General features: G+C 42.7%; 1 protein-coding gene across 1 annotated transcript in view; it reads right to left on the reverse strand.

The window, feature by feature from the left end:
- LOC308091235 (EF-hand calcium-binding domain-containing protein 4B-like) overlaps positions 1 to 12,730 on the reverse strand; it is a 34,026-nt gene that overhangs the window by 4,629 nt on the left and 16,667 nt on the right. Inside the window, 8 exon segments of the mRNA XM_080436687.1 lie at positions 1,034 to 1,169; positions 5,598 to 5,871; positions 6,195 to 6,308; positions 6,940 to 7,025; positions 7,507 to 7,552; positions 8,778 to 8,849; positions 10,120 to 10,307; positions 12,437 to 12,532. Of these exon segments, the coding sequence (XP_080292813.1) occupies positions 1,034 to 1,169; positions 5,598 to 5,871; positions 6,195 to 6,308; positions 6,940 to 7,025; positions 7,507 to 7,552; positions 8,778 to 8,849; positions 10,120 to 10,307; positions 12,437 to 12,532 (1,012 nt within the window).

Below are 12,730 nucleotides of genomic sequence, written 5' to 3' on the forward strand. Positions count from 1 at the left end.
AATCAATTAATCTTGTCTGTCTACGTTTCACTTTCAAACCTGCTGTCTCTATTTTGGGCATGTCATTACTACTTACTACTTGTATCTCTCTCTGTCTCTCCTCTGTCTCTCCCTCTCTCTCTCTTCTTTCCCCCCGACACTGTCGAGGCAGAAGGCCCCCACCCTAGAGCCTAGGGTCTGCCTGACGTTTCTTCCAGTTAAGGGGGAGTTTTTCGTTGCCACTGTCGCAAAATTGCTTGCTCAGGGTGGGACTGTCGGGTCTCTGCTCTACATGTGAAGTGTCTTGAGACAACTTGTTGTGATTTGACACTTTAACACATTGCGTGCCAATCGCGTAGATCTACGCGAACCTAAATAATTGCGCAGCGTGCCAGTCGCGTAGATCTACGCGAAGTGGTCTTTTTTTTTTTTTTCGCAGGTTCACATTTCATAGTTGGCCTCCCTCGCAGTGACACATTTCATTGTAGCACACCCGGATATGGATATATCCGTATCCGGAGATTTTCGTTCCCACCCGCCGTCGCTCTAAATCTTCCCCTAATCCGCCATTATCTCAGTTGTTGTTTTTCTCCTCGCTGATCGCTGTTTAACATAAACCGCGACAACTGCAAAAGTCTTCTCTGGGCCACTCACACAGCTACCCTGTGTGTCTACAAACAGTTTAACGCGCAATCTTAAGGTATTTAGCGAGGTCTGTGGCGACGTGAAAAAAAGAACAATACATCGCTGGCACTGGTGAGTACATTATGATATTAAACTCTGGCGTGGAATGTGTTAATAAAATTGAATTGAATTATAGGAAAACATTTCCCGTCGCCAAAAAAATTGCAGAAATTGCTGATCTACAAGCTCATAGCACGTCGCAAAGTGTTAGTGCTATTTTTGAAAATGGGTTTCATAAGTGATAACTTGTTTTGCCACCCTCTTTTCTGAATCGACGCCCCTTGGAAGGTGCCGTGTGTGTGTGTGTGTGTGTGTGTGTGTGTGTGTGTGTGTGTGTGTGTGTGTGTGTGTGTGTGTGCGTAGTGCTTACCCACAGTAGCAGAGGTGTCGGGGTAGAAGCAGTCGTCACAGAAGCGTTTAAGGAGGGAGGTCTTTCCCACGCTAGAGTTCCCCACGAGGACGATCTTGAAGAGCCGGTCAGGTGGTGAGACAGCGCCCTCTTCCTGCTGCAAGGTTGTTATCATTTAGTTAAAAAGGTGCAGTAGAGCTTTGGCTCTCAAAGTGGGGTCCTGGGACCCCCAGGGTCCTTTTGAGGGGGTTCCAGGGGGTCCCCAGCAAAAGTAGTTAATGTCGCATCGCAATCATTTTAACCACTTTATCCATTTATAGGTTGGCTATTTAAAAATAGCAGATCTACAAGCTCTCAAGCTTGTACAGCTGCAATTTTAGAAAAGTTTGGGAAAATTTATATTTTTTGGAAACAGTTGATTTTTTTCTCTTCTCTTCTGGGGGTCCCTGGCATAAAACATTTTCGGATGGGGGTCCACGGCCAATTACATTTTTACTTTTCAGGAAACGAACAAAAATGGTCAGAATTTGTGAAAATATTATTATCATCATTATTGTTATGTTGTGTCTGTTTTGGTGGTGTTATGTTTTTGGTATCGTCCTGTTGTTCACTGCATCGTCTTTTGTCTTGACACAAAAGAAAGAAAAAACGATATTATATAAAAGAAATAAATAGTGAGAATAGCTTGTAGACACTCTTGTCTGACGAAGTAAGGCATTAATTGATTAAAAAAAAGATAATAGGTTTAAATATGGAGATACAAGGTTTCTGCCCGACAGAGACGAAATAGTCTACTACACACAGCGGCCTCACACCCTCTGTTTAAGGAAGTGTTCTGCATTCAACTAAAATGTAGAGACAACGTACTGCTCTGCATTTATGCTTCCGTTAACCTCTTTTGTCCTTTCTTTCACCCATGGTGTCCCCATTTGGGGCATATCATTACAAGGGAGAATTTCCAAACATATAAATGTATATATAAAACGGTAGATGGAGCACCGAAGTCTGACATCACTGTGTTTATTCTTGGAACACAGTTCTTATATGACGTGATCTAAGATTCCCCTATGGGGATCTCAACACAACAAATAAAGCCACGAACCAGCGGCACAGCGCCCTCTAGCGGCAGTGGCGTCAGGACTTCAGTGCTCTATAAAATAGCAGATCTACAGTTTCACTGCGCATTGCAACTCATTGACTGCCGCTGTCGGTTGGCACGAGGCTCCCACTGCCAATGATGAGTTGACGAGTGTGTGGTGTTTTCAATGGTTTTACGCTAGAGGGCGCTGTTCACCAACCCATGAGTGATCCTATGACTTCTGGAGAACAGTAGACCCGGAAATAATGTGATCACAACAAACCCAGCCCTGTCCGATCTAATGTAAAAATAAAAAAAGCTCACCTTTCTGTTGCTTTTTGGCGAAAACAAGCCACATTCAACTGACCACAACTATGGAATGCATTATCGTGGCGGCACAATTCTTTTTCTTACGATTCTACGAGGCTCGGCTACGTCTTTTAAAGCGATCGGGCGGGTCGATCTTTGTGAAGAAAAACATTCTACGATTTTTCAAAGGATAGTGAAAACACTCGGAATCGCCGGCAAGGACTATAGACGATGTTTTAACTCTGGAAGTCAATGAGTTAACCCATTATTTTCACACTTTGGCTATTCAAAAATAGCAGATCTACAAGCTCATAGCGCGGCAATGAGCTTGTAGATCTGCTATTTTTTTTCGTGAATTGTTTTTAAAATCTTTGAATATATATATACTTTTAAAGCAAACATTTTTAACTCAAATCTTTGCTTCTGGGGGTCCCTGGAACATATGTTTTGAGATGGGGGTCGGCGGCCAAATAAATATCATTTTGGAGGTCCTTGACATGAAAAAGTTTGAGCACCACTGATATAGAAACATGGGTTAAAAAAAAAAAACAATAGTCAGGATTTAGAAGACATTTGTAGAATCGGCCTCAGGTCTGATGGGTTAAGGACTTCTGGATCTCATTCCAAGCAGATGGAGCATCGATAGAGAACGCTGCCTTGCCTATAGCTCTGTCTGAGCAGGAGGAACCGTGAGGGACACAGTGAGCTTGTAAATCTGCTAGTTTTTAAGGTTTTTTGAATAGGGCTCTATTAAGGCAGTGGTTCTCAATCTTTGATCGGACAATATCCCCCCCCCCCCAGGAATGAGAAAAATATATAGCCTTAAAATAGGCCAGAGATACCATTGTGTTATTATTTACTGTTAAACAACAGTTAGAGTTACTATATATATTGGAACATCTTTTAGCATAGTGTCTAAAACTATGCTAAAAGGATAACACAAAAAGCCCTGAGGTCGACTGGGTCTTGTTATTGATCACAGACAGCAATCAAAAGGTGCCAATTATTTGGTGCAGGTACCAAACAGGAAGCATACCTATTAATGGTTGCACTGTAAAATACAGAAGAGAATTGTGGACTGTGCTCAGGTGATCTGTGGTTTATGAATGTGTGCCAGTCAGTCATCGTCTTTTTTCGTTTTAGTCATGGCTGCCAGTTCCCACCCGATGTTGTGCGGAAGTTCCGACTGCTCCAGACCGTACTGAGTAACCGCTAGCTTGCAAAGGGTCTTCAGACTAGGACTTAAGTCTAAGACGTACAGGTCATCAGTGGTTGTGGCGTTTGTGGCACATGTGACACAATACATAGTGTGGTGGGTGCATTGGCCGTCAAATCCCCCAAAGAGGATGACCCGATCTCCCACAATGCAACAGCTCCGCCAACTCTTCGGAGGCAGGCGTTTCCCCTTGGGCTCAACCTTCTTCCAGGTGAAGGTCTCTGGATTGAATTTCCACAGATCAGTGAAGGTCTGATTCGAGTTGTAGCCACCATATATGTACAGCTCTCCATTGTACGCAAAGGCTGAATGACCGTAGCTTCCTCTTGTTTCTGAAGGAAGCGGTGCAGAAGGCATGCTCAGCCAGCAGTTGGTCTCGGTGTCAAACACTCCCATGTTGTTGCCAAGCGCCACGCCCCCAAATACAAATATCTTAGTCCTGATGGTGACGATAGAGTGACCGAATGGAAGAATTGGTGCAGTGCCTCTGATGTGAATTAAAGACCATACCATTGTGGCGGTGTCCAACTTGTAGAGGTCTTTATAATAGCGTCCTGCTCCATAGATATACATGACCTTCCCCAAGACACAGGCTGAGTGGTCGTACCAGTACCATCCCTCTGATACATCTTGGGTTTGAACCATCTGTGGGAGTCAACATCAAATGCATAAACCACGTTGTAGAACTCACTTTCATTGTAGTTATACCCTCCCCAGATGTAGATGATATCTTCTATCAGCACAGCTGTGCGGCCGGAGCACACAAAGGGAACATCAAGGTGATGCTCTCCTCTTCCAGCTCTCACTGGGGGTAACTTCTTCCAGCATAGAGACACAGTGTTGAAAACGTGCACACCAATCTGAGTCCTTTCGCCATGACAGTCTCCTCCAAAGTAGTACAGCTTGTGCTTCACTGCAACAGCAGCACAAAGGGATCCTTTTGGTGCTCCATTCAGATGTACCGTCCAGCAGAACATTTCTCACACCGTAGTCTAAGTATTTCTCTGTAAAAGTAGAGTCCTTATGTGTGCGCTATTGCTTACGTTGGTTGAGTGGCACAAATGTCTCAAAGAGGTTGACAATTCCACAAAAAGTTGTGTTTGGCCAATCAAAGAAGCCGAGGCCTGTTGATCTCTGTAGTATAGCGAATCACAGTTCTTCGTGATACACACAAAACACTATGGTCAGCAGTGTCGACGACTAATTCTCAGAAGTTACAACAAGTAGCTGGACTCGTTGGTAAACGTTGCTAATAACGTTTAGTTCAGTTGGTATTTCATTTTAAAGGACATTGTTGTAATGATGTCACTGTGATGTCGTTGTGTGATGATGTCATTATGTAGAATACCCAATGACTTTACTCAACCTGACTGCCGTCTGGATGATGTCAACAATTAACCCTGACGTCCTTATTTGGGAAAAAGTCCGAAATGTTCCACACCAAAAAATATATTTTTTAGCACATTTTCAAAGCTAGTAGATGAGGACACAATGATGTGTTGTGAGCCTGTAGATCGGATATTTCTTTTATGTTCAAAGTATAAAATAGTGTTAAGTGGTTAATGTACGGAGCACAATATGCATGTGTATAAGTCACACTTCAGGTAGGAAACAAACAATAATAATTACTAAATGTTAGTTCAGTGGTTATATTAGTGCCCCCACACCCCGTATCCAATATCAAGCTCCCTTAAGCCCCCCCCAACATCACCTCAGTGCCCCCTTTCAAAAATATTGCTTCCAGCCCCCCCCGATGTTCTCTGAAGTTTGACTAAGTCTAGTGGTTAAACAATCTATACATTTTAGGAAAGAAATAGGCCATGCAGTGGCCTATTTCTTGATTAATAAAGGAGGTGTAAGTGATATCTGATCTCACACTTGTAAGTCGCTCTGGATACGAGCGTCTGCTAAATGCCCAATTAGTAAATAGTCATCTGAATAGAGCGTGCATCTCGCATCGTGCGGACAGAGGGGGGGCTTACATTTAGGCTGGTCTCCTTGCCAACAGGCTGGCCCCTCGGCGAGGTGGGGGGCCCTCCGTCCTCGGCGTCCCCCGTCCTCTGACGCGGCTGGCGGGGGAGCGAGGCGGGACTCATCACGATGTCGCTCATCACCAGGTCTATGCGCTCGTCCTCGGCGAAGGCCTCCTCGCATTCGCTCCACTCCTGCAGCGAGGACGACTGCGACTGGTAGCCCTCCTGTAGGAGCTGTGGCAGGTGGTCCTCCTCGATGGAGATGATCCTGGGCAGGTGGCACCTGCGCATGGGGGGGGGGTTGTCACCATCAGGACATTTTAAGTTTTAAGACTAATTGTGCTACAAATGACTGCGATTAATTATTTCATTGTGTCTTTGCCATTGAACACTGGTACATAGAAATAAAAATTACATTTCTGCTTGCCTTTAATGTCTCGCACAAGGCACAAGGCCATATACTTCTAATTATTATGCATCATTTTGCAATATACAGTATATATTTTTTAATGGAAACGATTATAATTATTACAATAATTGTGATAATCTCAAATAATTGTGATCAGGCGTTCATTATAATACATTATATGTAATAATTGTGAGTACCTGCGGGACGGGGGTCCGACGTTCATCGCCTCATCCACAGAGGAGCTGAGGGTCTGGTAGGAGGCGTGCACTAGGTTCCTCCTCTTAGAGTGGGGAGACGCCATCTCCTCTTCACTACACACACAAAATATTTATTTATGTCCACATAAACTGAAGTACAAGAATGCCTTGTACAAAGGACATAAACACTGCCAGTGCAGTCAGACAATAGGAAAACAGCCAGTTACAAAGTGCCTATAACTTAAGGCAGAACATTGTTACAATAGAGTTGGCATACTTGACGGACATCAATCATGGATAAAGAAAACAGCGCCTCCTCCAAATGTATCTGCTTCCTATAATAGCTGATACTGAGCAGTACATGGCTAACTGTTTGGCCCTCCATTTGGAGAGGCCGGCCATTTGAAGGCCCCTCACAACCAACTTGTGCACGTGCCCTAGGCTACCAAAGATAAAAAACTTAAAGTTTACATCTGTAACCTAGCTGTGAGATGGTCTGCTCTAGCTGATGATATTTTAGCTCTTTGGTTAGAAAGGCTTCCTCTAAGCTGTAATCAAAAGTACAGCAGACCTCGAGAAGGAACACCTCCCTATGGTTTTCATTAACAACAATGACATCAGGGGTGAAATGTTAGAGAACATAGAATCATCATAACACAGGCTAAACATGCTTGGCTTCACAGTAGCGCGCACACACGCACACGCACACGCACACACACACACACACACACACACACCTCTCTACCTTTGAAAGACATCGTTGTCAGTGTGTTTCATAGAATTTGAAAAGGTCTTCTGGTTCCATGGTGGTGTTTTCATATTCTTGGGTTTCTGTGGAAGGAAGCAATCAGTTTTCATGTGATTGAGGAATGAACTTCAGGGTTTTAGGTTTAAAGCTGCAATCCGTAACTTTTATGACCAACCTGGGATATGAACCTGGGTCCTGCGCCCTTCTACTGTTGAACTAATGTTTATAACGAAAAGGCCGTCTGGGCAGAGGATAAACTGCGCTTTGAGCTTCATACAGTACCTCGTGTCGACCACTAGGTGTCCTACTTGACCACAGGATCTAAAGGTCTCAATAAAGGAACAGGGAGACCAACTACAACCACCACAGTTGTGTTAGAAATATTGTCTTAACACAGATTGATCAAAATAACATGTAATGCATTAAAAAACTGTTGCGGATTGCAGCTTTAACAGAGCATTCGGTCATTTCATTTTGGTGATAATTGCGTGTTTCTTTGACCCAACAAACATTGTACTGTACATGCAGGGGATATTAAAATAATGTACTGTCATGACCACATACCTGGGAGCACACGTCTCTCTCATCTCGTAGATGTTTGTTCATTTCCCTGCAGGCAACAGACAGACATCAAAACCGTTACAATGAAAACACAAAATGTTTCTTTTCATTGGGAAGTTTTAACGCTGTGGTTCACTGTTTGAACCTTATCACTGTGGTTCACTGTTTGAAGCTATGTGCTTATAAACACATGAACCCCAGCGTCACTATTCTGGGGGGTGAACATTCTGCATTGCGACGCGTTGTCAGCTTGTAGATCGGCTACACGGCCCGAACACCTATGTCACCCTTCTGTCGTCGTGGTCTGCCAGCAGGCCGGCGCCATATTCGGTCACGAATATCAACCCAAACTCTGATTTGCTGATTTGTTTGCGCCTGATGCCATGATGACACATTGAGGTTAGACAACACACTCCATATTTGGGCATAGCTGCATTGGGAACTTCTTATATGATTATGGCTGAGTCATAGTGACATGAGCGTGATGGCCGCCCACCTGCCCACCTGCCCACCGGCCGGCCCTTCCTTTAGCCAATTTTAATATAGGATACTCACAAATGTTGACAAATCTTAAAAATTTGGGGGTCCCTGGCACAATTTATTTTTCAGATGGGGGTTTGCGGCCAAATACATATCAATTTAGGGGTATTTACACAATATAATATGTCCACTGTTCAGAACCATTGCTATGTCTAGTTTTTCAACTTGTGGATATTTAGAAAAAAATCCCATATTTCTAATCTTATAAGTGTCCTGCTGCCGGCGTTATCTAGCCGGAAAATAAATTGCTTTGGTTGTGGTGATGTCACAATGATTATGGTCTATATAATGCTGCTCTGAGAGGTGACATTAGAGAGTGTGGCGGATGTGTCCTGGGAAAGTCCCAGGTAGGAATGAGTGTGAAGCACAGCTTTGTTGAAAAGTATCATGAGCAGGAAATCTTCCTCAACTCAGGAAAACTGATCAGACGTGCTCTTTAATGTGACCAGTCTGGAATGCAGGGACTTCCCTCTGCCAAGAACCGTTTAGTCGCCATGCGGAAAAGTAAAAAAAAAATGCAGTGGTTCTCAAACTTTTTCATGTCAAGGACCCCCAAAATGATATGTATTTGGCCGTGGACCCCCATCTCAAATATTCTGTTCCAAGGACCCCCAGAAGCAAAGATCTGAGTTACAAATGTTCGCTTAAAAAGATTTGCACAAATGTTTAAAAATTTTCAAAAATAGCAGATCTACAAGCTCATGGTCATACGGTCGTGGTGTTCCATGTTGTACCTGAGCAGGTCCAGTTGTTTCAGCAGGCTCTCTCTCTCTCTCTGCAGTCCCTCAGTGACCCTGTACATCTCCCTGTGGAGAAGAATGAACACCACATCGTCACGGTCGAGTGGAAACCTCATACGTTCAAAACTGTTAAGTTTTTAGGATTCTAATCCAAAAGTAGCAAAAATAGCAGATCTACAAGCTCAGAACGCGTCGCAGTTGTGAGCTTGTAGATCTGCTATTTTTGCCGCTTTTTGTGCGACACACTGTAGAGATACGAGGTTTCTGCCCGACAGCGATGACATTCTTGCATGACACCTGGGACTAATCGGGCATGTGCAATGCCAACGCTTCATTAGACAATTATGAGAAAATACAAACTTTTATCAATGATAACTTCAAGCGTAGTGTGCAGCAGTACGCAGCATTTTACGGTATGAATGTCTACGATCCTATCCAGCACTGTACGCAAGTAAACATTTTTGAGTATCCGTACTCGATTATTTGTCACGCGTTGTGAGCTTGTAGATCTGCTATTTTCACTATTATTGATATTCTTTTCAACATTTCTGGAAAATCTTACAAAATAAAACGTATACAAATATTTTTTAAAGCAACAAACACTCCAGTACTTTAACTCAAGTACAAATTTCACAGAGCAACTTTGATTTGTAGTCGAGTAATATTAATGTTTGTTTGTATAATATTTGACCGGGAGTATCTATACTTTGACTTAAGTACAGGGGCAGACTCAAGAGTACTTTGTCCTCCACTGGCAGTCAGTCACAAGGAGGACCAGTGGTGGAAAAAGTACTCAAATGTTTTACTTAAATAAAAGTATTAATACTACAATGTAGAAATACTCTGCTGCAAGTAAAAGTCCGGAATTCAAAATGTACTCAAGTTCAAAAGTATTGGTGTCAAAATGTACTTAAAGTACCAAAAGTAGAAGGTACTCATTACGCCAAATGTCCCTTTTCACAAGTTTTCAAATGTATAAAATGTAAAACATATTTTGAAAATAGCCGATCTACAAGCTCACGACGCGACGCATTGTGAGCTGTAGATCATCTATTTTCAAATGACCGAAATGTATATAGGGCTGAAGTGGGTAATGCATGTTTTGTAATAATAATCAAAATCTCCAAAGTAACTAGTAAGTAAAGTTTTCAAATAATTATAGTGGAGTAAAAGCACAACATTTGCCTCTGAGATGTTAGTGGAGTACAGTAGAAGTAAAATTACTGGAAAATGTAAAATACTCCAGTAAAGTAAAACAATACCTAAAATTAAGTACAGTACTTGAGTAAAATGTACTTAGTAGTTACTTTCCACCCACTGAGGAGGACTCACTCACATCTCCCTCTCCTCGCGGAGGCGTGCGGCCTGCTCCTGCAGCACGCCCAGCTGCTCCTGGGCCAGGGTCAGCTCCTGGCTGGTGAGCTCCAGGTCGTGCGACAGCTCGCTGTTGGTCTGCTTCAGCTTGACGTTCTCCACCCGCGTCTCGTGCTGCTCGCTGTGCATCTCGGTGCACTGGTGCTCCAGCTGCATGAACACACAAACGATTGAGGCGTTTTACATCAGTGGTTCTCAAGGTGGGGTCCTTGAGGGGGCCTTTGGTAAAAAAAAAAGGTTAAAGCTCTATATTCTGATTGTAATCATTGCTATAGAGTGTTTGTTCAGTCACAGGGGTCTCCCCGTCTCTCCAGCTCTTTAATTAACAGAAAACACATTTTCAGGAGGGTACCATTTATCAGTTACAATTTTGTCTGCTCATTTCTTTGTGTCATATCTTCCAATTTCACTTGTTTATCCTGTATCCTGTGTGAGTTCTCTCTCCTGATTGGATAAAATTGGTATCCCGAGCTGAACATTTATTTTCTGCTTATTTAAGAGCCGGAGAGACTGGATTAACACTGGATTAATTTTATAGCAACGATTACTATCAAAATATAGAGCTATTTAACACGTATTTTCTTAAAAGCACTTACCCTACCTTTAACACTATCCTGTACATCGGCTATTTGAAAATAGCCGATCTACAAGCTCACAAAGTGCTGCGATGCGATGCATTGTGAGCTTGTAGATTTGCTATATTGAATATTCAAATACATTAATTTGGGGGTCCTTGAAAAAGTGTGAGAACTACTGGTTTACATGAAGCAGTTGTATTGTGAATGAGCTACATGAAGCAGTTATATTGTGATTGAGCTATCATTCTGATTATTAGTGGAATATTAGGATCCACGTAAACACAGTCAGTGAAGGCAGGTATTTATTTACAGTAGCCAATTATTTTCCACCCCTTTTTCTCCCCAATGTATTTGTTATGCCAAATTAATCCTCCCACACATTTATGTGTTGTCACTGCTGTTGTACCCTCCTGGCTCACCTGCCAGTGAGGAGCCCCCACCGGGAGGACATAGAGCCTCCGTCGGTCCTACTCCTCCCGTTCAACATTCCCCACTGACAGGTGCCGTGCCCAGCCTGTAGGAGTGCGAGCAGTGACACATATCACCCTCCCCGCCCGGCTACCTCACAGTCACACCCACAAAAACCATGCACAAAAAGCAAACTCATGCTCTTCCACTTCCTCTACCACTTCCTCATCTGTTATCGTGCGTCTTGTTTGATGTGCATTGTTCATTCTTTTGAGTTGGTTACCCCCTGGAACACCCTCAAGGCTAATCTCATATACCACTGGTATATGAGATTAGCTCCAGGCACACAGACACTCACAGCCCTCTTCTAACCAGTGTTCCCAAAACAGTGGGTCGGGACCCCTTTTTATGGGTCTCAAGTACATTTTTCAAAAGAACTTATGGAAAGATAAAATAAAATATATTTGTGTTAAGAAAAAGTGAAAATAGCAGATGTGCAAGCTCACAACATGTCGCATTGTGACGCATTGTGAGCTTGTACATCTGCTATTTTCACTAGTTTGGGTCCCGGAGGAGACATCAAATGTCTCTTTTTGGTCTCGAGCTAAAGCGTTTGGGAATCACTTTTAAAGGGATATTTCACTTTCAAAAAAACTTTGGGTCATTTTATCGTCTACTCAGGCTTTTGTGAGCCCCTCGGACCGTTTTTAAGTTGCTTGATTTAGTATTTAGATATTTGATAATCATTTTATTTTATCAAACTCAATTTTTAACCCGTTAGATTCATCAAAAACACCCGTCCTTGGTTCTGCTGACTCACCCTGCCCTCCTAATTTGTGAGGGGCCGTGGTTTTTCGATTACTTTTTTCATTTATTTTATTTAATTTTTTTATTGTATTTAATTGTTTTCATTTTCAAAAAATAAATATTAAAAATAAATGAAAAAAGTTATCGAAAAAACACGGCCCCCTCGCGTATTAGGAGGGCAGGGTGAGTCACCAGAACCAAGGACGGGTGTTTTTGATGAATCTAACATGTTAAAAATGGAGTTTGAAGTTATATTGGGTTTGTATAGGAAGGGGGCGTGTCTGATAAAATGAATATCAAATATCTAAATACTGAATCAAGCAACTTAAAAACGGTCCGGGGGGCTCACAAAAGCCTGAGTAGACGATAAAATGACCAAAAGTTTTTTTGAAAGTGAAATATCCCTTTAACATGAGGTTCCTATTTTGGGCTTGTCATTGTAAGGGAACAATTTCAGAACATTGGATGAAAATGGGTGGTGTTTACCCGTCTCTGTTTGTTCAGTAGCTGGTCCAGAAGTCTCTCCTTACTGGTCAGCTGGACCTCCAGGTCTTGACTTCTAGACAGGAAGCGCTGGTGATCCTTCAACACAAACACCAGGGAGTGGAAACCTTGTTCAAAACTGTTACTTTTCAGGAGATGTAAAAAATGCATGGATGCATGTTCCAATGCATCCAATGTAGATAATATCTGATGAGAGAGAGTTAGACTTAAAGGACAGGGTTAAAAGACAGGGAAAACAAAAGAAGATGTACCCAACAGAGACATAGGTTGGACCGT

The sequence above is a fragment of the Gymnoscopelus braueri genome (assembly GCF_963280865.1).
Source record: "Gymnoscopelus braueri genome assembly, chromosome: 9".
Taxonomy (NCBI): Eukaryota; Metazoa; Chordata; class Actinopteri; order Myctophiformes; family Myctophidae; genus Gymnoscopelus; species Gymnoscopelus braueri.